At 45.3% G+C, this 27,371-nt stretch overlaps 4 protein-coding genes across 8 annotated transcripts in view; 2 read left to right on the top strand and 2 right to left on the bottom strand.

Annotated features, from left to right (window-relative positions):
* The window catches only part of bach2b (BACH transcriptional regulator 2b), a 93,518-nt gene extending 84,493 nt beyond the window's left edge, over positions 1 to 9,025 (top strand). For all 3 annotated transcript variants that reach the window (XM_031861732.1, XM_031861731.1, XM_031861733.1), the window contains exons 4-5: positions 2,923 to 3,129; positions 4,698 to 9,025. In XM_031861732.1, the coding sequence (XP_031717592.1) occupies positions 2,923 to 3,129; positions 4,698 to 5,177 (687 nt within the window). In that variant the 3' untranslated portion in view covers positions 5,178 to 9,025. The remainder of the gene's footprint in view (positions 1 to 2,922; positions 3,130 to 4,697) is intronic.
* A 2,712-nt stretch (positions 9,026 to 11,737) lies between these two features.
* On the bottom strand, positions 11,738 to 14,920 carry gja10b (gap junction protein alpha 10 b). Its single transcript, XM_031861611.1, has 3 exons — positions 14,886 to 14,920; positions 13,413 to 14,801; positions 11,738 to 11,776 (listed from the first exon to the last, which is right to left on the bottom strand). Exons 2-3 carry the CDS (start codon positions 14,772 to 14,774, stop codon positions 11,738 to 11,740), a joined length of 1,401 nt encoding a protein of 466 aa, XP_031717471.1. The 5' UTR covers positions 14,775 to 14,801; positions 14,886 to 14,920.
* Positions 14,921 to 15,812: 892 nt separating this feature from the next.
* On the bottom strand, positions 15,813 to 27,085 carry casp8ap2 (caspase 8 associated protein 2). The gene is made up of 10 exons (XM_031861448.1): positions 26,606 to 27,085; positions 25,234 to 25,307; positions 24,618 to 24,692; positions 24,366 to 24,466; positions 24,014 to 24,088; positions 23,078 to 23,193; positions 20,255 to 22,722; positions 17,509 to 20,167; positions 16,854 to 16,953; positions 15,813 to 16,746 (listed from the first exon to the last, which is right to left on the bottom strand). Exons 2-10 carry the CDS (start codon positions 25,265 to 25,267, stop codon positions 16,684 to 16,686), a joined length of 5,691 nt encoding a protein of 1,896 aa, XP_031717308.1. The 5' UTR covers positions 25,268 to 25,307; positions 26,606 to 27,085; the 3' UTR covers positions 15,813 to 16,683.
* Positions 26,969 to 27,371, top strand: part of mdn1 (midasin AAA ATPase 1) — a 53,267-nt gene continuing 52,864 nt past the window's right edge. For 2 of the 3 annotated variants that reach the window (XM_031861446.1, XM_031861447.1), the window contains exon 1: positions 27,203 to 27,298. In XM_031861446.1, the coding sequence (XP_031717306.1) occupies positions 27,203 to 27,298 (96 nt within the window). Of the gene's footprint in view, positions 27,299 to 27,371 lie in introns of all 3 variants that reach the window. The other variant, XM_031861445.1, reaches the window with a different exon arrangement.

Here is a 27,371-nt window from a genome sequence, read left to right as displayed (position 1 = left end):
CCCCCCCCCCCCCCCCTGCTCCTCTGTCTGAGGATGGAGCTGTCATGCCCTGGCAGAGCGGCGTGGAGCCGAGCGTGGCCCTGAAAGCTCGGGTCGTTATTTATTCATGCGTCTGCATGCAGATGTCGAGCTGAGATGAGAAACGGGGGCTCCTGGCGGCTCGCGGGGCTGCACTTCTAATGAGGAAACTCGAGCCATTTTCCCCGCTCGGGGGGAAAGATTGACATCTAGATTTGCTCCTCAGTGAGGAGTAATTTGCATTTTGTCATGAGTAGGCGCTTCATCTCCCCCCCCCACGGCCACCGCTGTGTACCGCTTGGCGGGAAAAATAAAAATGAAACCGAGCTGCCGCAGCCTGCGGTTATCTGAGCGGTTTGAGGGTCTCCGGGGGAGCATCTGCCCCCCCTCCCTCCCTGGCCTTGAGCAGCCAGGTACAAGCGGGAGCGTGGAGCCGTGCTCCTCTTTCTCCTTTGTTTGACTTCCTGCGCTCCTCAGAGGCAGCCACGGGGAAGGGGTGGAGGGGGGAAGGGGAAAAGGGAGCCACGTCTCCTCTCATCTCTGCCAAGCTCTCGCCGGCTGTCTTCCTCTGGCCCTTTGTTGTGCCTCCACCGCTTTCGCTCGCCGCCTAAAGCTGCAGGGTCCCTGGTGCACGCAGATACCGCTGGTGGTGGGTCAGCCTGTGATGTGCTTATCACAAGGTTTGCCATCACCTGAGGGAGGGAGGCCCGGCTCATTGTCGCTCTCCAAAACGGTGTAATAAACACTTGATGTGGTGTCATATCAGTGAAAGGGAACCACGCAGCTTTTCCTTTGTTTTTCTTTTTCTTTTGGGTCTCCAAATCTCTGCTGCGTTCATTCCCGCTAATTCTTTTGTTCCGCAGAAGGATGCCGCTGGTTGCCGGTGTAGATATTCATGCCCCCAGAAATCACCTGACACCGATTTGAATCAGGTTGACGAGTCACTCCCCCCCTCTCCATCTGTCACACTGGCACCCTTCCAGCTGCTTAGGGACAGATGGAGAGGTGACTCTTTTCTTGGATCACCTTTCCCCTCTGTTTGGGAATGCGCTACATGTGAAATGGAAGGCGGAGGGAGCCGAGGCTCGCCGAGTCCTGCTCAGGGAGGCGTGCGAAGCGGCGCTCTCTTGCCACCTTGTGGTCGGGCGTAGGGGCTGTAATCGGGCACAGTGATGCATCGACTCACCTTGGACGTTCTCCTCTACGCACCTGGTGACTTTAGCCGTAACCCTTCATTAATCTACCCCGCTGAATCACACAGGAGAGGTTTATCGAGGCGAGACGCCGCCAGGGCAAAATACATCACCTTTCATGCACTGGTCAATTAAGATTTGCTTCCATATCATCTTTCAGACTAGTGGGAAGGGAAGAAAACACCACAAATACACATTTAGGTGTTTATTTTTCTACTTCGTCTATTTGTATCTGTGGATTTCTCCTAAATTCACCTAAAGTCAGCGTTAGAAAATGCCTCATTTGCATAATTAAACATTTCAGAAAACTTGTAATACAAAAAATTATTATCAATTTAAGTAATAAACTGGAGGAAGTTTCATGATGATATATATTAGTTGAAATATGTTCACACAAAACATTGTATACCTAAAAATTTTGCAAAAAAGAAACAAGAGTTTTGAACCTGGATTTATCAAAAATATACTTAATAAATTACATTATATCATAGTGAGATCTATTTGTTTTTTTTGTTTGTTTTTTAACTTTGCACCTTGGGTGTCTCCTCTTTAGTTACATATTTGTTGTTTGTTTGTTTTGAGTTGCGAATCCTGTAAAAGTGACTGCGGCTCCAAAAGTATGAAATAAAAATCAATTGATAAATTGAATAAAAAAGTCTAAACAGATTAATTAAAGAGCATCTTGAGACTAAATCCACTCTTTTGACTTTGTTAATCATATGCACAGTCACTTTTTTACACTATAAAATGACTTGGATCCAAATCTGTAGTGTGAACATAACAACAGGCAGCATTCTTTGAAAAAGAGAAAAACCCCGGTGCCAAAAGCTGCAGTTCGTAAAATCCTCTCCACACTTCCAGTTACATAACCCTGGAGGAATACGAAATGTTCTGTATTTTAGGCAAATTTAAAAATACTGGGTCTCAGAAAATATCACAGTCCTTCGTGCACTGTCTGTGCATTAAGCCTGGAACAGTCGCAAAGTTGCTCTTCAAACTGTGAGTTTTATTAGTAACAATAAAAGAACAGATCAAATGTAAACCCACACAGATTCCACTTCTATTCAGCTGATTGGACCTTTGTGGACAGACAGACGTCTGACTGACACTCGCCTCCACTCTCCCGTTGGCTTTGTTGCACCCGTTTCAGAGCAGCAACTTACACCCCTCGTCACCCTATAGTTCTTATTTCAACCTGAGCAGAGAGCTAATCAGCCAGAATGACCGAAAACTTTTCGGAAATATTTCCGTTTTTCATGTAATCGTGTGTCCGGCTCTATCTCACAATTCAAGTGTTTCCTGCTTTAACATTTACATGGTGGAAAATTTTTTTTTTGCAATTTTTCCTTTTGTTATTGAGCTCAATAATGCGTCCTTAATTTAATTTAGAGTTGCACAATAATGGGCAGCAAGCAGCGAATAAGTTGCAGCATTGATGCCTTACTCGACATCGTGCTTCCTGTTAGGTGTCCATTGCACATGCGCACATCACAATGTCGATGCTGAAGCGATATATGGTGCAGGCCTAATTTAATCCATCAATTAATAATTGCGTTTATGAAGCAAGACTATCATTATTTCAGTGGGACACTCCAGCCTCCATACAAAAAGAAAGATGAACTCAGTATTTTGTACAAACTTCCGTCCACCTTAATTATTGCACAATAACAAAATAAATTACAATTTATTTTCTCCCTCTTTTTATTCACAGGTGAAGCTGCCTTTCCCCGTCGATCAAATCACGAATCTTCCACGGAACGACTTCCAAATGTTGGTGAAAATGCACAAACTGACCTCGGAGCAGCTCGAGTTCATCCACGACGTGAGGCGGCGGAGCAAGAACCGCATCGCGGCGCAGCGCTGCCGCAAGAGGAAGCTCGACTGCATCATGAACCTGGAGTGCGAGATCAGGAAGCTGGTGAGTCGACCGCTTCTGTCCGAGTCGCTCACCTGTCACCTGTCACCTGTACGCTGGGCCTCTCCTCTCATTCTCCAAACAATGACGGGAAACAGCATTTACCTTCAACTGCCACCTTCAGCAAAGCAAAGGAAACAAAGCAGTGAAATACTTGTTCTCAGATGGGCTGACGTTGATTAGAGCCCCTCCATTCTATCACCAGGTTGCACGCCCATCAAAGTGCACATTTTTGGAAAAATGTCCAATAATGCGGGAGAGTGCTGAAACTGCGATGTATATGTTCGGTGCAATTCCTCACCCTCAATGTACGCCCAATAAAAGTGCTTGTTTTTGCCACGGACATGCTCCGATTGCTACTATAAGTGTCTGACAACATCATGGAAAGGACCCTATAGAGAAATAAAACCTTTTTTGCTATGTCCTTTAGACACTTAATAACAACCTGAGCATGTCAGTGGCACAAAACAAGCAGTTTTAGCGGACGCACATTGACGGCGAGGAATTGCCCAGAGCGGTTACGTTGCAGTCCGTTAAGCGGCTGCCGTCTGCGGTGTTCTCCCTCAATACTTTGACCAATTTCAAAAAATGTTATCTGCCATGAGTCACTTAGACAACAAAAATATGGGAAAATATGGTTGAAAAATAACGATGTTTCCCTTTAAATAATCCCAATGTAAGTGATGGGGGATAAAACACAGTCTTTGTTCTGCGCAAACATGGATGCCCCTAAGAACATGGGCTTTGTCTACCTCTGCTGGCATTAAGTAGGAACTGCAACAACATCCCATCTGTCCTCCAGTCCCGTTTATTTACAGCAGCCTCACAGACCAGTGACAAAACAATCATAATATTGCTTTCATTTGCATTTTTGGCCCCAAGAACAACGCCCTTTACCCCCTGAAGCAGAACTGTTTTTGCGTTCTCCTCCTCGGCTGTGATTGGTTGTTCGTCTTTGGGCGCGATGGAATCTTGCAAAGGCCATTAGGAGCACTAAAAGGAAGTAGAGGGACCCGATTAGTTCACAGATTATCCGTCTCATGGACAGGATATAGTGAAAGTTATGTCACAAAGTTAATTAAAGTTAATTGTTTTTGGGAGAGAATTGAGATCAAGAGAAAGGTAGAGAAGACCTAAAAACTTAAGTTAATGGCTAGTACTAGGTGTGATTTAAGAGAGAAAAAGTGGGCGGGCTTAGAGTTTAGCGTGATACGGAGCTAAAGAGGACTGTTGTCTCCACACACACACACACACGCATGTTCATCACCTGTTGGCCCGAGTGGGCATTGCGTTCAATGAATCAGACCTCATTGTTTTGAAAAATAAAAACTAGGTTTTTCCCGATTTATGTCCAAACACACCACTTCCTGTTTCTCTCTTCACTGTTAGCTACTATGATGTGTCCGTTGTGGCGAGTTAGTCGCCCAAAGTCTCATTTTATTGGATGATTTTTTCTTTTGTAAATCATTTGAAACCCCGACAGAAGCTAAAGGCGCTCTAACGTCCGCTTCACCTGGACTGCCTAGTAAGTCATCTTCTGTGTGTGTGTGTGTGTGTGTGTGTGTGTGCAGGTGTGCGAGAAGGAGAAGCTGCTGACGGAGAGGAACCAGCTGAAGGCGTGCATGGGCGAGCTGTGGGAGAACTTCTCCTGCCTGTCGCAGGAGGTGTGCCGGGACGTCCAGCTGAGCCCCGAGCAGGTCCAGTCCCTGCACCACTACTGCCCGGTGCTGCGGCCCGCCAACGACGCCCACGAGCCCAAGCCCGCCACCGCCAACAACAACACCGACACCACCAGCATCGACCTCACCGGCCGCTCGGCCTCGGCCACGCCGGAACCCAGCCTCCACGGGTCACCCGGCGGCCCCTCGGAGAGCGAGCCCGACTCGGCCGTCAGGAACGGGGCGGAGGACGGGGACATGGACGGCCAGGACGCCGGCTTGTACACAAAGTCGGGGCTGTCCGTGGAAAAGTCCAACCAGGCGGTGACGGTGGATTTTTGCCAGGAAATGACTGACAAATGTACGACTGACGAGCAGCCAAGGACGGACTAAGTAGCGGGCGGTTCTCTGTGTTGTATTTTTTATTTAATTTTACTCTTCTGACAAACCCCCCTCTCTCTCGGGGGTCGCTGAGAAGGTCAGCCTCTGCCAGTGTTCACTGAAAAACAAGCTTTGTTTGTATTTATGTCTTTTTTTTTTTTTTTCTTTTTTTTTTTTTTTTTTTGAACGGTCGACACTAAAGTTGTCTTAACAGCAGCAATACTGTTCTCCAGGTATTCTCTTACCATGACAGAGTGGGAACTTCTCACCAAAACGCGTACAATGGTGCTATACTCGCCCCGACAGCAACCTCTGCGGAGGAGATTCTGTTCTCCTCGAGTCACAACTCAAAGTTAAACCTCATCGGACCTAAACAGCAGCTCTCTTTGTCTTTCTCTGGTGTACCGACAGTATCTCTGTTCCTGCCTTTTCTCTTTCAGCTTTTTTTTTTTCACCCACTCTCTCTCTCTCTATCGATCTTCTCTACCTCTCTCTGTCTCTTTCTTCTCTCTCGGTTCTACTATCGCTATATCTCAGTGGCCCTTTTCGTCACAGCAATTCAAACTCAGGAAAAACAACAACAACAAAAAAAAAAAAAATGAAAGAAATCCTCTGAATGTTCAACCTAATTCATGAAAAATGAGAACACAGCTTCTGCACACACGGTGGAAGTCGGGACGCAGCCAGACGGTAAAATGTTCATATGCAAAAAAAGAAACAAAAAAAAGAAAATGTCTCCGCGCGTCTGCCGTTTGTATTTCCGTGCGGGAGAACTTTGTACAGGCTGTAACCTGAAAACATTCCTCCTTTGCCTTCCTCAGCACTGAATTGAAAGGAAAACGTTTTTTTTGTTGTTTTTTTGCAGGCGGTTAAATGGCTATTTTTTATTTCCCACTCATCAGCAATACCATTGTATTTGGATGTTGTTCCGGTGACTTTCAAGTGCTTGTTTGGCAGAAATGTACATAGTATGGAGCATGATGACTGTAACAGTGGTTTTGTACAGGTAGAGGCTTAGATGTTTCTTTTTTGTTTTCTTTTTTGTCACACGGGGTTATATCAAGCACCTTTTTCTATTCTTTCTTTTTTTTTTTTGTTTGCTGAGGGAAAATCTTTGCTTTTTTGCTGTTTCCTGTCCAGCCTAACGAACACCCAACCTTTCAAGGTGAGTGTTCTTATACTCAGGAAATCGGCTTGATACACATGCAGACACACACGTGCAGCACACACAGACACACGCGTCAACACGCGTGTGAAATTCTGGAGCCCCCCCATGCATGTTTAAAAGTTAGACCTTCAAAACTCCTCTTTAAATGTGAAAAAAACTAAAACAGAGTTCTGCCTTGTGTCGTTCGGAGGAAATCTCATTTCTTGTCATTTCAAGTATTTGAAAGACGCTATTCGTGTTTACACTCTCGACAGACATGCTGCGGTGTTACAAATATAAAATGCAAAAAAGCACAGCCAACATAGAAGTGATGGGTAGAATTTTATCCCGGATGGAAAAAAATGAACACAAAATATTGACTTAAATCAGGCACTTTGTTTCCAGCCCCAAGCGCTCAGAGCCATTTAGCACTTCAACTTCGTCTTTGTGTCGGACCCCTTTAAAAAGTCTCAGACTGGAGCACTTAGATTGGCACTTCAAGATGAAAACATCTCGTTGATGTGATTAAATAATCACACAATTCAAAAAGTATCTCTATGAAGAAGCCACGTATGAAACCCTAAACGTCAAAAGAAGCTAATGTTTCAGTATAAGGAATTGAATAAGCTAACTCGGATTTCATTTTGACGTGAAAGCAGTGTACGTGTCGTCCGAGTGATTGAGTAACAATCATATTAAGATAGTAACACGTTTTTGCCCTAAACTGTGCATTCGTTTGAGCGTCCTCCTTTGAGACGTGCATGCATGCCGCCTACAGCCGTAGGCCTAGTTAGTTTGTCTAGCTTATGTTCGTAAGTTCCCTCCGGAGCTTTTGAAAATGATATTTTATTTTGTTGGAATGTGAAGCTTTATTCATCACTCTTTTTTTTTTAAAGCCCCAATCCAAAATGGCGACCGCCCCGTTCGCTCAATTGAGAACTGAAGCTAATGTGGCTAACCTGTTGGCTAGCCGCTGTTCCCCTAGCTTCTGTACATCGGCGTCATCTCTTTCTTTCTCTGCTCTCTTTCTGGAAATAGAGAGACGTGATCCCGAAGTTTAGTATCCTCGCTATGCTTTACTTTACTATACACACCGGGGGCGTGACGAATATACGGCATGGAAGATACTCGCCTGCGAAAGTGACGCATCAAAACTTTTCCTACCATTTCAATAAAAGGTTCGAATGGAGCGTCTTAACTAAATTGATGATTAGCCGAAGCTCCTGTAAGCTGTTTTATTAAGTTTTCTTTTAGCAAAATGCTAATCTGATTATATGTCTAGGGCTTTTATTGTGAAAGGTAAGAACAGAAGAAGTGGATCTGGTCTGCCTCTGCGTTTGTCAAGATTGAAAGGAGTGACAAAGGTTGCCGTCTTGATTCGGACTACGGAGCCACCATGTTGTTGTACACCGGAATGGACGTTTAGAGTATATCCGTTCCGCGCAACCTGATTGGTTGAAGCCTTCATTTGCGGTGCGAAAGCTAAGAAAGATTGGGAAAAAACTTACGCCGCCAGAAAATATATTGACGTGCAAATTAACCGCACGAAGAAGAAAAACAAATGCCCCCGGTGTGTATTCCTCTTAAAGATTATTCTTAAGCTAATTCCTAAAACAAAAATCTATTTTAGTCGGCCAACTAAATCTGGGATTGGGGCTTTAAAGTGTGGATGAAATGTTTGGAAATGTTTTCCCCCTGACTTTAACTGATGTAAATCTTAAAAGTTTAAAAATTTGATGTCTCGTGTGAGACTGTTTCTGTTATGCAGCCGAACAGAGTAAGTGTATTTTATAAACCTGTCTTTAAATTCTTAAACGACTGGTACAGTGACCCATATATGCACAGACACACACACACACACATGCGCAGGTATTCATACAACACACACACACACACACACAGTACATAGCGCGGAGCAGTAGTAGTTTTTTTTGTGGAACCATCACAGAAGCTTCTTTTCTGCAAACGTTATGCAACTCATTTTCTATGCGCATATACTTTTTCATTTGCTTGATCTTGAAATTGAGGAAGCCCTCTTTCTGTCTGGAGAAAATGAATGTGTGTTGCAGCAAAAACTATTGCCTCTGGGTGTCTCCTCAGATGTCCTAACAACACCACCAAGACCACGTTCTTGTTTTTGCATACAGCAGAATTTTCTTTGATACCTGTGGAATGTTGATAATTCACCTTAACAAACCCCTTCGATCCCTGTAGAGCTATGATGATTGGATAAACAGAGGCTCTCGAAGCGCTCTCTGCAGTCAGAAAAGCTTTTCGTCTAGACCTCTAAGCTCCCCGCAGTCTTGCTCGCTTGCTTGCTCCAACACCGACTGTTTGGTCAAAGTGCAGTAACAGGCGTCCCTTAACGACACGTCCGCTGTTGTTAAAGGTGGTCGGTTCAAGGTTAAAAAAATGAATAAGTTCAAATAAAATTCTCACTTACGTCTTGTGGCATCTGGTCATGCAGGGAGTATGTTTTTTATTTGGTGCAGCCTGTTACTCTGGATAATCACACTGCTGTGAACAGTATTTTGATTTCGTCAGGCAAACTCAAAACTTTGGTGAATAAAACCCAAACCCATATGCATGGCTAGATACAACTATGAGTTAAGCGAGAAAATCTGATTTTTTTTTTTTATCATTTTGGGTGTCACTCTTGTGCAGATATATTTTGGACTTGCTTTGTTTGGCCACTTGGGGGCAGCAGAACAAGCTGTAAACACCACATTGACATATTATCACCTTATTAAGCTTTAACGGCTAAAAGCTTAGCAAAGGGTTGCCTACTTTCACATGGAGCAGACACAGAGCAACATTGTCATTCATTTGATGTTGTGTTGGTGTCCACCTGATGAATGTAAGTCCAGTATTCGTTCTTCTTTCAGCTCTGTTTTGGTCTCCACCAACTCCTGAGAAAAATGTCCATGTCGGTTGGAAGAAAAATGGAGCTAAAAGAGGCTAAAAACTTCTGCTGGTTCGTAGCTATGGGCAACCCTTTCCACATTACACATCCATTCATATACAGATATTGATTAGTGCAGCTTTAAAATGATGTACCAGTCATAATAAGCATGAACACCTCAAATTTGATCCTCAAGGTTCCTTTTTTGGGGGGGTTATGGCCATTTCAGCAGATTGCAGCTGCTGTAATTGAATGCTCGTACCTTCTTTTCTTTTTATTTGTGGTGTATTTGTCTTGTTTTGTTAAACTATTTTCTTTTTTTGTTGCTGCTGCTTCTCTGAAACAAACACTGGCTTTTCAACTCCAAAGGTTGTTCTATAAAAGAATATGAACAAAAACATGATTCTCACAGATTGCTCAACTGTATTGAAAAAAGAAAAGAAAAAAATCTGGTATCCTGGTCGAATGCGCAGCCTGAGATCATTAAACTATTAAAAAAAAAAAAAAAAAAAGGAAACTGTTTACAAATAGGTGTCATGTCATGTTTGATACATTTTTTTTTGCCATGTAAAAATCGCTCGGTTTAATTGGACTGGTTCTCAGTTTTTTGTGTAGAGAGACAGACAAGCTCTTGGGATGGGTCAGCATTACATGGATACAAGTGCACCTCCGATATTTGCCTTAGAACTTGCAGAGGCCATAGTTCACATTCAAGTGAAGTGAGTGTATGCAGGGGCCCGGGGCCCCATCCCTGAGTCACCAGTGCGGACTTTCTCACACTTATCTACCTGTGAAATCCTTCATACCTCTCATAACTGGTCAATGACTGTATCAGCAAACTGCATCAGGTGTTTTTTCTACATGCTTTTTACACAGATTATATGGATTATTGTATTAGTAGATTTTGGTGCATCAATTTTTAATGTAAAAGCTCGTAGTTCAAGTTGTCGGGTTTTTTTTTTCTTTCATTTTTCTAGATGACTGTTTTGTGTTAATATTGTCAATTTGAAATAGCTGTTATTTGCTTATTCTCTACTAAGAGTTCTTACCTTTATAATTTTTAAATGCTACATGACCCTAATTAATTAAAATGACTTAATAACCATTGTAAATACGGTATTGTGCAAACCCCATTTTCATTCATTTTAATTGCTAGTGTTATATAAATGACTCCTTTGTCTAGACACCATTTCTCTTTATGAAATAAAGAAACATGCATATCACCTTCCGTGTTTTGTGGCTGTTTTTGCTCCGCCTTCTTTTTATATGAGCGGTGAACTTGTGATGTTTGAGAAATGCTTGTTCACTTGTCTTTCTGCTCACACAGGTTTTCTGTAGGGAGACTTTAATTCTCTTTAAAATGTCTTTGTGGGTCATTTTTTGTAATGTTAGTCAGCTCCAAAGAAGGGAATGTTTACTAATTTCTCTACTACAGTACTAACTGACTTGAGAGGATGCTTTAGTTTACTATTTACGTGCATTTGACTACCAATTGGCTGCAAATGAGGGGAGATTGACAGCACCTGGTTAAAGGGACACTGAGCTCCTCCCTGATTGGCCGCAGACAGCAGCTGACAGGGTATGAAAGGTCAGACCAACCAGTTCTTCCACTCTCCATGAAAAAATGGAGGCAAGCCAGTGTTTTGTGTACCGGAAAGTTAATTTTCCCTCATGTGCTCGGTCTGCTTTCATTTTACCCATTATGCAAAAGAGAACAACATCTTTTGGACAAAGTTTTGGACGGAGGCCGACCAATTGGCTGACATCACCACATCCTGCCGCAGCAATAGCTTGGTAAAGAGCCCACTGTATGCTTCATTAAGTCATTTATAGACTAAACCACACACCACTCAGACAAAACAGTTCGGTCCTGCTGAAGAGGGGAAACATGTTTAATGAAAAAAAAAAAAAACAGGACAACAGAAACATTCCCCAATAAAAAGATTACATTAGTGAGATATATTCATGAACAATATCAGGCTACTCTCAAAATGCTGAATTTGAAGAGCCCCTTTTCCTCCAGCTCATCCTGTATGATAAACCATAAGGAAGTTCCCTCATCTTTTTTTTTTGTGGTTGCCAATTCCACGATCTTTAATTACAATCCTCAAGTCAAATATCTTTGCAGCAGGCCTTTGGTCTCATTAAATGAGCAGTCACATATGCTTTGAGCCAAATATAGTAATCTTGATTTCATTCAGCAAGTGGCTTGCAAACTACCAATACAAAAGTAATCAGGCGCTGGAGATATCATTTTGTATTAGGACATAATACACATGGAAATTATTAAGCGTCTTTTTTTTTTCTCCGCGGAATGTGCTAGTTAACATGTTTGAACTGAAGCTCTTGTTCAGGCACAATACATATAAACTGTATTCACAAACGTGCTCTCATCCCAACTGTATGCACGTGCTGTGAAAACACACAGTTGGGAGACGGGATGAGGCTCCCTTAGCGATCCGGATCCGTCGGCCCCTTTAGAACTCCCGTTTTCCTCTCGCTTGGTCCCAAAACCTGGTCAATTTATTTCTTCATGATGGAGGACAGCTCCAGAAGCATGCTCTGAAAGAAAGAAAGATGTGGGGACAACGCACGGTTAGTATTCAAATCGCAGACACGAATGCATTTCTCCAGCAGCAGCCGAAAAAAAAATCTTGTTTTCTCTCTGACCCCCAGTGGAGAAACGTTTTCACCTCGCTATGGTGATGTAGACGTGTACTCCTGGGTGTGTCATGACCTTGTGACATCACTGGTGGGTGTGGTTACAGGTGCAACAGGGCACACTTCTGACCACACCAGAGGCGTGTTGTAAATTTTCGAGCTGATAACGGTTAAGGCGGTTAATCGGAGGGGTGGGAAATATTTCATCAAGATAGAAAAGACAAGCCAAAAATAAAAACACAAAATCCAAATTTTGGGTTCGACATGAACTCGAAAGTACAGCAGTTTTGGAGATTTCACGTGGTAGATTTTAGTATTTTTGTTTCATCTGAGCTTATCTCACACGGGGGTTCCATGCTTCCCAGATATCTAGCAGGCTAAATATCTGGACCTGTTGGGGAGTCTACAGGTTACAAGACCACACCATTCATACAGAGAAAAAGGAGTTTTTATACGTCTAAATAACGATACATCAAAGAAACTAAATTATATATGCTTTTTTTGTATGACTTTACTGTGTTATAATTAAATGAAAAACATGTTACAGGGGCCTCCGTCTTTAACTACTGAATGCAGTAATCAGTGGCGTGCAGCAGAGGGAAACGGAGACCTGCCACCACTAAATGCAAAGCACCGTTCTTAGGAGATTTATCTCGTTTTGAAATGGAGACGTCCATATCATGAAAACACTCCACTGACACTGCTTAGTGTCCTCCTTATGAGCTGATGGCAGACACACATGAAATGGAACAACATATTGCATGTTCTTTGTTTGATTTGTTTTTATTTAGGCCTTTTGAACCTTCCATAAGTGAGACATTGCATTTCCTGGTGTTAAGTTACTTTACTAGCGACTGTACTACTTGGTGAATATCATCAGTGTACGAGACTATCAGACAGTTGTTGCTCTAGGGCAGTAAGAACTGAACTGAACATTTTCTAATTTCACAATGACAATAAATGTATTCACAATGGAATTGTTTTCATACTTATAGATACCGAAGTAATAGATATCACCATAGAATTCCCCAGTTGATTACTAACATTAGGACAATTATTTCTTGCATTAAAAGTTTTCTGAAATGATAAGTTAAATATGCAAATGAGGCATTGTTTTATTAAACGTGCTAATGTGCACACATTTCAAGAAGAGAGATCCTAATATGAGCAAAGCCAGGTTCAAAATTCTTGTTTCGTTTTGCCGACATATTAGAGTCAAAGGTTTTTACAGAGGGAATTTTGGATATAAAAAGAAGCATCAAAACAGACTTATAGAGCTTATACAAGTTTAAGAAACAAAGTGCCAGGGGAGGGTTAGTAATAATAAGTCACTAATTCAAAAAATTATGATAATAATTTTTAAGAAAGACGAGTTATGGGCCTTTTAATGTTTATACATTTTTTCTGATAAATATTATACATATACTGGCCCCTGGCCTACCATCAATACGCAAATTGGCCCCGTTAAAAAGGTTGAGTATCCCTGCTTTAGGGCCACCAGACATAACATGACTGGATGACCATTTTTGTCTCTCACCATGGACATCCTCCTCCCGCCTGACGAAGGCGGCGGGGTCTCCGCTGGACTCTCCCCCTGGGAGTGCTGGGCCTCGACGTCCGCTCCGCTCCGAGAGCCTCCGCTGTCGGACGTGGAGGTCAGCTTGCTCTCCGACAGCTCCCGGGACATGAAGCTGCACTTCCTGGCCGTCGGGTGGTAGTCGCTCTCCGGAGAATCGCTCATGTCGCTGAGCTCCTTGCAAACGCTCACCCTGCTCTGCTTCCTCTGCGGGATCCTCAGGGCGGCCGGGATCTCCATGTGGCCGCCCATCAGCGTGGGCCGGGGCCCCGCGTACTGCGGCCGGCCCGGGGCGTGAGGTCCGTTCGACTCGTCGCTGCTGCACGAGGGCTTCCGGTTGTCCGGCCGACCCTGGCCGTAGGCTTGGCTCGCCGGTTGCTGGTAGGAGCCGCCGGAGCCCTCCTTGTTCTGGGGGGCCGCGAGGGCCAGATCCAAAAGCTCCCTGTGAGCATCCGACGCGAAGGGGCAGGTCATCTGCGTGAGCTGCATCAACCTCTGCGGCGAGGAGTTGGTGAGAACGCTGACCTGCTGCGCCATGGAGTTTTTCTTTGACCTGTACACGCTGTCGTCGTCTCCATATTTGTATCCGTATCCGTACAAGCTCTGCTTGATCTGCTTCACCCCCAGGTGGAAGATCTCCAGGAGGTTGAGGAACAAAGAGACTCCGGCAATGACCAGCATGAAAACCATGAAGATGTTCTTCTCGGTCGGCCGTGACACAAAGCAATCCACGCTGTTGGGGCAGGGCAGCCTCTCGCATTTGTACAGAGGAGACAGTCCAATGCCGTACAGGGCGCACTGGCCTATGATGAAACCCACCTCCACCACAGACCTGGTTAAGATATGGAACACGTAGGTGCGCAGCAAGGAGCCCCTGAGGGGGGCTTTCCTCACTTTCTTCTGCTCGTCCAGCTTCCTGAGCTCCCGCTCGATCCTCTTGTGGTCCTCCTGGACGGGGTCGGTCCCCTCCAGCTCGGCTTTCAGGGAGGCTTTCTTCCTGTGCCTCTCCTTCTCGAGGGTCCTCAGCCGGTACAACGCGTGCCCCATGTAGACCAGGGACGGGGAGGACACGAAGATGACCTGCAGCACCCAGTAGCGGATGAGGGAGATGGGGAAAGCCTGGTCGTAGCAGACGTTCTTGCAGCCGGGCTGCTCCGTGTTGCAGACGAACTCGCTCTGCTCGTCGTCCCACACGTCCTCGGCCGCCACGCCGAGCACGAGCATGCGGAAAATGAAGAGGATGGTGAGCCAGATCTTTCCCACGATGGTGGAGTGGATGTGGACCTCTTCTAAAATACTCCCTAATAAGTTCCAATCCCCCATCTTCTGTCACATAATTGTTCTTATTATCTGTCAGTGGATAAAGAAACAGTTTTGTAGGCTTTTAATCAAATGGAAAGGCCAAAATAATTCAATAAACGTGTTTTTACTTACATGTTTTCTAGGGTCCTCGTCTCAGCGTGGAGCCGCGGACTCATCTGTGGAGACATCACGGGCTCAGTGGGAGAGACCCCACTGTGCAAATGTAGCTGGCACTATTTCAATCCCATTACGATCTAGGACTCCAGTTTGAACCCATCGATCCGGCACATGGCCCCGTTAATGCCCCGAGGGTAGTTTCACCCTGAACACTTTTAACAGGACAGTACACTGAAAATAGCACCAACTGAGACATCAATACACAGCCGTGTGCAATGTGTTCTACGCTCATGCTTTGTGAGGCACAACAGTGTACTTTCAACCCTCGGGTTAACAGGGTTTTGTCTCCGTTTTCAACCCACGCAAAGTAGTTACACAAAGAACCGGTTTTCCCGGTTTTGTGTGGAAGAACTTGAACTTCATTTACCGCAGATGAAAAGGTCCCATATTCATGTGTTGCTATTGAGATTGGCATGGATTTTATTTCTGTAATTAATACCACCGACAGCTTCGCATGCATTTTAGACGGTATATTTTAGTATGGCAGTGAAACGGGAGACATCAGCCTGAAATCTGGCGCAATAAAATCCAGCAGCCATCTCTGCTAGCCATCCTCAAATCCATGTCACTGGCTAGTCTGCAAGTGACATAACCCCCCCCCGCCCGAAGCACTGGCCTCGATTTTCCACTTTATGGCCCACTTCATGAATATTTGTGTCACAGCGCTACAGTATACGCTGCTCCCTCCACTGGTGGGGAGATTTTTTTACTCCACCAATTTAAAACGATGATTTCACACAAAGTGTTAATTCAATTCCAATGAATAAAAATTACAAAACAAACTGACAGCGGCATGAATAAATAAAACTTTATTTTCAGTCAAGAACAACACACAATATTCACAATATTGCATTCCATTCTGTTCACAAGCAATAAGGCGAATCAAACAAAGAGCCACTCGGGCCCACAGATAAAAAGTTTAATTTGTATTAACAGATAAAGGTACTGTCCTGTACATGAATTGGACATGTAAACACTTTAACAACCACCAAATATTTCAAGCACCCCCCCGTATACAAATACATCCAGTAAAATAAGATCCAAAGCAGAATTCTGTCAATCATTCTATATCAGTCCCACAGCTCGAGCTCTACTAATGGGTGACGCTTCGAGTGGTTTCCGGTGAGCGTCCACTACTTTTAGGAACTTAAAAAAAAAAAAAAAGTCACTTGATTTTAGGAACATTTGAGCATACTTGAACCTGGAAGTACCGTAGTCCGAAGGCAGTTTTTCCCTACTGTACTGAGAAGAACACGAGTGTAGGACTTGAGGAGACTACCGTTGTTGCGACGCATCGTATCTGCACGGTCGGCGTCTTTAAGATGCTGCGCCGACTGAGGACAAAGTGACATCATATCCGGACCTGATACTTTTGTAGTGACAGCAGTGTAGATTCCTAAAAACCCCCAAAGTGCATCAAAAACAGTAATACTGATGACCGTTCACATCGATCTATCTCGTCAGTTGTGCTGAGTAACAGTCCGTATTGTTGAATCCTTTTTTTGGGCAGAGTGACTAGAAGCCGGGCTAAATCGTCTGCTCGCGTTTGTACTGGTGGGACGATGCAGGGCTCTAGATCTGGACAGGAGTGGCCTACGTGGGGATCGATCCTGTGACGACCCACCCGCTGCGTTCACCTCTTCCAGCGCCACGTCACATGAACAGCAGCCAACATGCCCGTGTTGGTGCCACAGCGTCTGCATGGGAACGCTGCGATACGAGGACTGTTTGCGATAACGCAGGTCAAAAGGGATCAAGGGTCCATCTTCTCCTGTTTCTTAAAAAGCTTCATGAGCTGGTTGAATCTGTGAGCGATCTGGTGAAAGAAGGAAAAAAAACAGTTATTGCATGCTCCTTCATCACAGGCTGTGCCATCATATGCGTCGCATAACTACGACAAAATAAATAAAGAGACAAACTCACCTGCTCTGATGGCTTATTGAGTTTCTCTGACAAGCCAGAGAAAGTGTCACGCGAGGCACCTTTTCTCTTCAGCTCGATGAGAATGGCTCGGTCTTCATCTCTGGAGGGGGGAGGGAGAGCAGAATACGGGTGATGAGTGTTAATCCTTTTTAGGGACACTGGGCCTCACAAAAGAACCACTCGTACGAACAGAGTCACTCTTAAGTGGCTCGTGCCGCGTTCACCGACATTCTCGTATTTTGAATTTTCTCTTCGGTACGAACGCAATACTGGCATCAACATGTCTGGGAGAAGTCTTCAGACTCTTTACTTAAGTGAAAGTAGCATTACTTCAAAGTAAAAGAGTTCAACTATAAGTAAAAAAAATGCAACAACAAAAAAGTACAAAAGTAAATGTACTTGTTATGCAAAATGTCCATCAAAGGTACAACATATCCCTCTGAAAGTAAAAATTTGAATGGAAATACAATTGCACTTAAAACACAGTACTTCAATCCATGTACTTTGGTAATATTTCCAAACACTTCAAATTTGACAATTTATTTTCTGAAATATTGCGAGGATTGGTCAAAATGGCAAAGCCATTGCAAAGGATGCGTCTGTTGAATCTCTTATTCACAAATTCCTGCGGAATGAGGAACAACCAGCTACTGACCTGGTCCACGCCATCACCACCTCGCCCTTCTTCCTGACAACGTTCTTGGCAGAGAGACTGTTGGGGGACAGCGGTGCAGGGGAGGATTTGGATCCGGTGTCGGCGTCGTCCCTCTTGCAGTCAGACACGACCTCCTCGGCGCTCTCCTCTTCCTCCTCCCTGAACCGCTTGGCTTTTGTGTTCTCTTGGCGCTTCGTCCGCTTTCTACCTTTGTCGCGATGCCCACGGTCTTTCTCAGGTGTGCTGCTCGTGTCCCGTGCAACGGTGACACCTCTCTCCCTCATCGCCGCTCCGTCTCTCTCGGAGTCTGAGGCATGCGACGCCGACACCTGGACCTCTCGATTTGTTTCAAAGCTCTCAGCTGGTCGACGCGGACTGTTATCCGACGCAGTTTTGGAGAGGCCGATCCTCTCCCGACACAAAAGAGCTTTTGAGGGACTTTGTTGAGTTGACGCTTCTTCTCCGTGACTCGCGTTCTCATCAGCAGCGACCGTGATTTGAACTCTGTTGTGTAAATTGTTGTCCGAAGTAGTTTTGAGCGGATTTTTCAGCTTCTGTGAATCTCCAGATGTTTTTTGTTGAGTTGAATCTTTTGTTAGTGTTGAGCCCTCATCTTGAGAGGTGGCAGACGGACTGTTCTCTGATTCGTCCCACCAAACCTCTCTTCCTTGACCGTCTTTGGTTTCCTCGTGGTCTCCTCCGTGTCGCTGGTCTTCTTCCGTTAGTGTTCGACTTAAGCTGTCGTCAGCGGTGAGCGTGGTATCGGCGCCGTTGGCTGCCTGGCGGATCTTCACGATGAAGTGATCGTTGGACTTCTCCATCACCAGCGCCTGCATGGGCAGGTCGGGCTTGAACACGAAGGGTGTGGCGAGCACCTCGCCGCTGCTGCTGCTGCTACTGCAGCTGCTGCTGCTTCTGGAACAGCAGCTGGAGTTGTCGGTGTCGAGGGCCAGGTGGATGTCCTGCTCCGACGCGTCCTCCCCGTCCAGCAGAGCGTCCTCACTTATGTGAGCGCTGAGGACGCTGTCCGGGGTGGAAATGAGGCGCATGCTCGACGGCTGCAGGAAGCTGAGGTGGCTGTCGGACTTGAGCGGCGACGGAATGGTGAGGGAGACCGCCAGGTCTTCGGCTAGTATGGAATACGTCCTGTGTGCGGCCGACGGCACTTCTAACATGCAGCTTTCGTCGAACAGAGCCGGATTCAGATGGATTGGACCTCTGGACCGCGGGGACGCCAGCTTGCGAGGGGAGATGCTGGACCACGTCGCAATGAGTTTGGAGGGCGTGTCGAATTTGATCGGGGACAGCAGTTTGGATGGAGAGTCAAATCTAGTCGGCGTTGTGATGGTGATGAGCCTCTCTCCGTCCTTCCTCGGCGTACCGAGGGGCCAGGCGGTGCCGTCACCGCCTCCGACGCTGCCGGCTTCTAGCAGGTCGGATCCTTGCAGGAGACACTTGAAGATTTCCCCCATTTGAGTGTCCCTCACCAGGTTGAACGTTAAACTGGAGGCTTGCTGCTCCGTGAGAAGCTCGAAGTCGGTTTTGTCAAGCACAGAGCCAGTTTGAGAGACGACCAAAGACGATACGTTACTCTTTTTCTCTGGAGTTGAAGGATTATTTTTCGATGGGTGGAAGATGGCCACAGTTTGTATATTTGGGTTATTTGTGGGACGTGGGTCAGCGTTTCCGTTTCTTTCCGCGTGCGTGATTCTGATATCTTTTCCTCTGCTTCCAAGGCCGGTTTTGTACGGCGCGACAGCACAAGGCCTGATTCGATGCAGGCTGGTCGGAGCCGAGTGTGCCTCCATTTGTTGACACTGCGGCTTCTTCGCAGGAGGCCCTCTAGACACCTTCTCCTTTCTGCTGGGCCGGTTGTCCTCAGCGTGAGCCCTTGCTGGTTTGCAAAGGCTCTTCAGGCTCGTGTGAATGTCCTTAAACAAGTAGTCGACTTGGACGTCTACGAAGTCCCACAACCTTTGCTTCAGGTCGACCGCCTGCTGTTCAAAGATGCGCTTCACGATACCGTTATTAGACACTTTGCCGAACACAGACGCGATCAGCTTCTTCATGCTGGATTTCAGCTCCTCTGCCTGACTGCATATTTGACCGAAATCAGCGCCATCAACAAACTCTAAAAAAGACTCCTGGAAATTGTCCATCACACCGTAGAAGCTCTTCTTGGGAAAGGTTTTGTGGAGCTTCATGTACTTTTTTCGGATCTCGGCACGGACAGCCTTGAATGTCTCCATTACTTCCTCCGTGGTGGAAAAAGAGGCTTTGCTTGCTGCGGGACAAACCGTTTTAAAGCGGCTCTTCGGGCTTCGTGTTGATACACCGGCTGTTTCTTTCATTGCAACACACCTTGCTTCAGATTTCCTCTTCAACAGAGTCTTGGGACTTGGCTTGTTTCCGACTGGCTGTGCCAACTTCGCCCTCTTGGTTGCGGGAACAGGAGAACCCGCGGCCACCTCGTCGCTTTCACTTAAAATTTCCCCTTCCTCCAGGTCGGCGTCTGAGAGACTTGAAGGCGGGTCAGACATGTGTGTGTGCATGTCCAGCGGGTTTTGGGCGTCATGGTTTGCAGGAGAACCCGGATACTTGTTTTCTTTGTTTACGTCCAACTTCTTTGAGTTGGAATCAACAGGAGTACCGGAGAAATCTGCAAAGGAGAGAGGAAGCAAAGAAGTTTATAGAGACATTCAGCATCTCATAATCAGGATCAAGCATTTATTTTTTGATACGTTACCTTTCTGAAGGCTCTTGACATGACTTGGCTTTCCATGAAGATGGAGCTGACTTCTCTTGGTTATCCGTATCGGGCTCCTCAGAGGGCTAATGACATCGGGGATTCTCTTCAGATTGCTCAGTGTGCTCATCATGGAGTCCTCGTCGTGAAGCAGCGGCACAGAGCTGGAAGGCGCGATGTTATCCTCGCGACCATTTCTAGGAATGAAGCTCTTTTTCGGCGTGAAATCGAGGCCGGCGTACTTCGGCGGCATCTCCCCCGTCGTACTGCTCACTTTGGACACGCCGATGCAGCCGGCAGAAGAGCTCGGCTCGGCTGCGACGCCGCCACCGTCGTTGCTGTCTTCGTTTGTCCGTGTCAAAACGTAAATGGCCTCGGGCAGACTCAGCCCTTCTTGTGGAAGGGAGTCGAGGCTTATTGTGCTGGACACGGCGTCTGCATCCTTAGGACCATCTTGCACGCGACCGGCTTCTTTCTTGTGAGTGGAGACGGAAGCAGGAAGACGCGGTCCTTGCCGACAGTCCTGAAGTAGAAGAGTTTGAGAAACTTGCTTATTCTTGAGGTTGGCCTTGTCAGGAGCGTCTTCAGCTGCAGGATTTTCCCTTAAGGGTGAATCTTCTTCCACTGAATCCACAGGAAGGCTCTTCTGTCCTGCGGTTTTAGGAGTACTGCACTTCAGTTCGACACTTGGATCAAGCACGACGGGGTCTTTAACAGCAACAGATTGATCCGTAACATTTCCAGCATTTACTTTTTGTGAAGAATTGCCCTTGTGTTGTTCATAAATGCTTCCAGATGTGTCCCTGTCACCATCTGCAGCCTCCAGAGGTCCACAATCCTCTACCTGGCTATATGAGGCCAGCTCGTCCTCGTGGTTTCTTGAGATACCCGCTGCTTTTAGAGAGCTAGTCTCTGTTGACGTTGGTGTGAGATGCGATGTCATCCGTTTCGCTGCAGCATCTGGGTGAGCCGAGGTAGTTTGGGCTGAATCGTCTTCAAGTTGCTCGTCAGCAGCAGGAGCGTCACTCTGGTTTTTGTCCTTCTCCTGGACAGCTTTGGCATCCTCATCTCTCTCGTGCGTCTTTTTGGAACTCTTCGGAGGGCGCGAGGATTCTTCTGCCGAATCTCCCAACCCCGCTTCCAATTCACTGCTGTTCACTTCATCGATCACACACATGTCCTCGATGTTGGGCTGTGAGCTCTCATCATCTGGTCCGTCTCCAACTAGCTTGTCCGCTGGTGCGAGGTCGCCCTGGCTGGCATTGAAGGGCAACAGTGGCTTCTTAATCGGTGAAAGGGTGAGGTTCAATGTTTCCATGAAACACAACTTCCTGTTTGGACTATTTTCCCCCACAGAGCTTTTCTCAGTGACATTTGGTTCTTCGGATGATCTTTTTATGGCCTCGTGTGTCTTTTCCCGTCTTTCCTTACTACCGACGTCCACTTTGCCCTGGTCGCATTCTTTTGATCTTGCCTTCTCACGTTCCCTGCTTGTGCTTCTCTTATGCTTTCTGCTGACTTTATCTTCATGTCGTCTGTCCTCCTTCCTTTCATACTCCTTTGGCGGTCTGTCCCCTCCCCTTTCTTTGGTGAACTCACCGCCGCGCTCAGCGTGTTGATTTGAAGAGGACTTTTTACGGTCCTTTGACTCTGAACTTCTGACATGTCCGTCACTGATCTTGATTTTCCGATGATCTCGGCCGCGGCCCTCTTTAGAGCTGTGAGCCGCACTATGTTCGGAGTCTGATGGGGACATTTTGGCTGCATCTCGCCTCCATTCCCGACTTCTGCTCCCTTTCTTGTCGTCAGAGGACACGGCACTCTCTGGTGGAGGGCTTTTAGACCGGTCCGATCTGTTTCTGCTTTTACATGATCGGGAGTCATAATGTCGTCCCGAGTCTTTGTCTGCTTTGTGAGACCTGTTTTTGTCAGTGGCAGAACTGTCCTTGTTGGGATCTGAACCACTTCCGTGTCTCCTGTCCATCGACTCGGATAGTTTTTGACATTTTTCCTCTCTGTGCTTGGACTTGCGCTTCTCTGATTCACTGTGTCGGGTTGATGAGCTGCTGCTGGATTTCCTGCTGGGCGGATCACTTTCTTTCCTGGAGCGTTCAGGGGGATTGCTTGGAGGATGACCCTCCCTGGGAGGTGAAGCTCGTAGAGGTGGAAGTGGACAGGATGGAGGAGGAGGAGGAGGAGGCAGTGGTGGCGGAGGAGGACAAGAGGGTGGCGGAGGACAGGAAGGTGACAGATGAGAGGAAGGTGGCGGAGGACAGGAAGGTGGCGGATGAGAGGAAGGTGGCGGAGGACAGGAAGGTGGCGGATGAGAGGAGGGTGGCGGATGAGAGGAGGGTGGCGGATGAGAGGACGGTGACGGAGGAGGAGGTGGCCTTATCATGGAACGCTGACTGGACGATTTTTGATCCCGCAGATGATTAATGTGAGATCGGGGATGACGTTTGTCTGACCTAAGGAAAACAAAGTGGATTAATCACTTAACGTAAATACAATCAGCAGCAATAGCTCATAAAGAATAATAAGCTATTTGTCCTCATTTACCTGCCAACATAATCTTTTACAATTCCCACATGGAATTACATTATCTTATTATGGAGTATTTCATACATTGCATTAACATGGGAATAGTGTGCGGTTATTGGTTGACGTCACCTAGCTCTATGCAGGTTTTTTTTTTAACACAATAATTGTTTCCACATAGTTTTAGTAACTAAATCAGGGAGACTGTCGTACGTCTCTCATTGAGCGAAACGTTTTAAGAGACCGACTCGTGAGTCGACCAGTTGATTTAAAACAAACACTTACTGTTGGTTCAGCCTCTGAATCTCAGCATCTTTTCGTGTCACCTCCTGTCGTGCCGTTTGTAAAAGTGCAGAGATGTTCTTTTTGAGACTGCAGTTCTCAGTGTTCAACCCTGTATTCTGTTGAGAGAGAGAGAAACATGTTAGTGCTGTAGAATCTTTAGAGGAGGTGGGTTTTGACAACCATTTTTACTGTTAAAATTGAACACTATCAATTATGACAAACTATCAAAATTTGACCTTTGCCCTGTAGGCAGCTAACCTACAGCAACTAAGAACGGCAGTGAGTTGGGGGAGACAAAGAGATCTGTGAGCTCTCTGAGCAAAACAATGTGTTATATGTCACATGAGACGACGATGCTGTCGAGTTAAACATAACACCTATTTAAACACCTCCATAATGCCGGCGTGCAATCTGAAATAACACACTGCGGCGGCATTATGCCGATGCCGTTTCGTTCGGTGTGAAAAAGCAAAGCCTGCATAACGGCGGATCTTCTTTGTGGCAGTATTGCCGAGTCTTTGTATGAAAGGGGCTGATGACTGAAGCGGTGAAGCTCCAGAAATCTGTTAATAAATCAGTCAAAGTTATGTGTTTGCATGGGTATCGCTGTATTAAGGTGAATGGCAGGGCATGTATTACAAATTAAGGAAAATATGCTCTTTTAGGCCCTGGTTACTCATCTTCCATTGCAGCATTAGATATGTTTTGAAATGACAAAACTGTTTTGGAGGCTTGTGGCTGGTCAAGATATCTCTCTATACAGCCGAGGATTATGATTCTTTACAAAATACATTTAAATGTAGGAAATGAACATCAAAAAATATGTAATCATCTGCTTTTACATTTTTCGGACTTCTGCCTGAAACTTAATCACATTTCAGCAATTATGCAGCCATTTTAACCTTATGCAGCCAGGTTAAGGAAAATAAAACAAACCTGCATCTGTATCTGCTCCACTCTCCTGCGCAACTCATTGATTTGGTTTTGAGCGGCTTGGTATCTGGACTTCAACTGCACACAAAACAACGACAAAAGGATTGTGAGACAGTTGGCCAGCTGACAGCAGCACTCTCCGAGCATCAGAGCATCCTTTAACATTTGTTGTGTACGAGACGAATTAACAGCAGGCTGTTGACCAGAGGGGAATCTATTGTCGCCGCTTTTCACTCCAGACCCAAGTCCTCACACATCCCTTCTAAACCAAACAATGCTGCGACTTTAGCAACACACGTTTTCATTTATAAAATCAGGTCAACGGAGAGAAGGGAAGCATGGAACAACAAATCACCTCAGAGTACGACGTCTCTCTGCTCTGTTGTTCCTCTGTGACAATCTCTTCATAAAGATCCATCGAGTCTTTCAGCTGAGACGCCTTCGGGGGTGACTTCTCTGTGACACGCCACAATGAGACAAATCGCAATAATAAAGCCTCAATATTGGACGAAGGAATCTGTGCTGGACTCATTTGCCCAGCGTTAGAATATTATTTGTAGTGATAACATTGTGCCACAGCTGCGAAACTTTCAGAAAGGACTCTTACCTGCATTGCTGCTAAAAGGGATATCCATGCCATCATAGATATCCACAGAATCCTCATTGGCATCAGGTACAAAGACTGTGAAATGTAATATACATGTGTTATTAATGTATGTCGTCAGTTATGTACAGCTACAATCAACCCTTTTTCCTCAATTATAAGACTTAACCCAAAATGATGGCTGTGTCCCTTCCATAATCACTCCAACATTAATTCCCCAATGCTACATTTTTCATTCCCTGTTTTAAAAGGCACTATATAGAGCATTCATTTTATTAGAATTAATACACAAAAGTATTTATTTTGGGTACAACATATGTATCTACATTTACATCTATACTCCCTATATTAAAAACATTAAATGATTTTTTTTTTCTGTGGGAAAAATGTACACAGTATATTTTGGGCAAGCATCTTCGAAGTTTTTCCAATTTGAATTTCATATATGCAATAATCTTATGACACTGAATTGGAGTGAAACCACTTCTGTGGCCACTGGTAGAGACATCCGCACTATGCCTATATATTATATGCTACAATAGCCTTATTACAAGACAAAATTCCTTATAATACACAAATAAAACAAATGTAAATGTGTGTGTAAATGTTTTTTACTTACGACCAGAGGTATCGTCTGTGTCGATGTCGTCCATTCTTCCCAGTGTCTCTGTGGCTCAGATTCTTAAGGAGTTCCTGACAGCAATGCCAAAGGAAAACCAATAGTTAGAGAACAGAAAGCAGAGACAAGACCACAATTAAACAAGAACACATTTAACCAATCCACCATTGATTAAATGTCTTAATATACCAATCTTAAAGGAGCACTCCACCAATTTTACGTATAAATGCCAGTGTACTAGCTGCTCAACTCAGCCTGGAATTTCTTCAGTGGCCCTGGAGAAGCTTTGAACGTGACCCGGATGATGTCATCTGAGTAATCTCAGCAGTTACTAAGCTACAATACATTTTGAACACAGGGCTTGGGCTACAAACTAGAGTTATGGTAATCAGTCTCTTGTTTGTCACACAACTCAATGAAAGTAAAATACTAAATCAACATACACTGGATACAGATAATTAAAGTTGAGCAATATGACAAGATATACTAATTGGGATGTACAATTAATTTCCCATAGTGTTTATACCCTGGTAGTCATCTCATTATTACCTCTAGTTGTATTAGGTAAATGTAGGCAATGTTGCAAAACAATGAGCAGAACTACTTTATGGCAATTTTATTTGGATACTACATCAACTAGTACCTTGAGTTTGTATTTGATTTGGTGGATTTGCCAAAAATGTAAATGCCAGTTCGGTTGTTCTATCACAAAGCAACTTCCTAACAGATTTACCCACAACATGTACGACAAGAGTTAAACATGCTTCTCTCTGTAGTGGGCAAACTAAGGCTCGTCACTGTGTTGTTAGCTAACGCTCGAGCTCTTTTGTTCACTTCTAACGCTGCTCTAACAAAGACCACAGCAAAGGACAAAGCCTCTCAACAACAGAGCAAAGCAGGGTGAAAACAAGAGGAAGTATACTGCTGAGTTTCATCTTATGTGTGAATATCGCTTCACTTTTTTTTTTAACTTTCTGCCCCTGGCCTGAATGTGATACGCTGCGCTCAGGCTAAAGCTAACATTAACGTCACTTTAGCTAACGTTACAATGGTCCCGTTCTTAACTCTTTAAAGACACACGACTATAACTTCTCCTGAAGTTTACACCTGAATCGGGCGATACATAAGACAGAATGGAGGGCGTTTTGTTACGTTACTGTTTATGTTATCCTTATTAATAAACAGGCTTGAGTCAGTTAGACCGCTGCTTGCTTTATTCAATCCCCGTGCTACCAATGGGTTAGGAACTCTGGGTGCAACCGGAGAAAGTACTCGGTGGGTAAGTTTGGGATGCTGATGTGAAACATATGTACCGGCCAGACACTAATCAAAATCATATTACAGTTAGCTAGCTATGAATTGGTTGACTTACTTGTTTTGCGTATTGTTACGCGTCCTCCTGTTGTTTACAACTGTAATGTCGCGCCAAGACTTCATTGCACAGGAAGTAGCGATTTCCCGCGGTATGTCACTGCCGTGGGTGTGTTCTCGCAGCTCTTCGGTTACAGAAAATATTCCTAAAACAGGGAGTGAAACCCTCAAGGAGACCAGTTGTACGGCGTCTCGCGGTCTTCTCCAGGGGTACACGGTCCCCTACAGCCAATTGACATAGACGAAAGCATTAAAAAAAAGCAGCAGATTTGGCAGCTCGCTCGAGCGAAAGTTGTTCCGCCCGCGGAGTTGCACTGTGCGCGCGTCGCTATCCGGCGCGTCATCACAGCGCGACGCGGCAGGTGGAATCCAACCCCGACCCTGACCCGGAAGGATTTGCGCTTCGCTCACATGTGGACAGGATCTTAACGCCAGAGACGGGAACATGCATGTGTGTTGTGATACAAGCCCAGACAGACAAGCGCGTGATGAACCTCGCAGTTTGGTTTAATAATCAGTAAATTGGGATACCTGTTCATTGGACGCGCGAGCTTGTTTTCGCTCTAGATTGCCAGCTCCAGAGGCGACCAATGATACGATGGAAAATTTAGAATTGAGCCTTTCATCACTGGGTACCATATCCAGACATGTTGCCAAAAGTCACAACGAACTGAGCCAATATCTGTCAAAGCAGGTAAGACATTTTCATTCCTGGCTTGTACGGAATAAAATAATGTGTTAATAGAGTGTTTTCTTTTCGCGCTGAC

Source organism: Anarrhichthys ocellatus, unplaced genomic scaffold, assembly GCF_004355925.1.
Source record: "Anarrhichthys ocellatus isolate YVR2014 unplaced genomic scaffold, GSC_Weel_1.0 scaffold25, whole genome shotgun sequence".
In the NCBI taxonomy this organism is placed as follows: Eukaryota; Metazoa; Chordata; class Actinopteri; order Perciformes; family Anarhichadidae; genus Anarrhichthys; species Anarrhichthys ocellatus.
The sequence above is the reverse complement of the archived record's forward strand: the minus strand, read 5'-3'. Positions and strand labels throughout refer to the sequence as shown.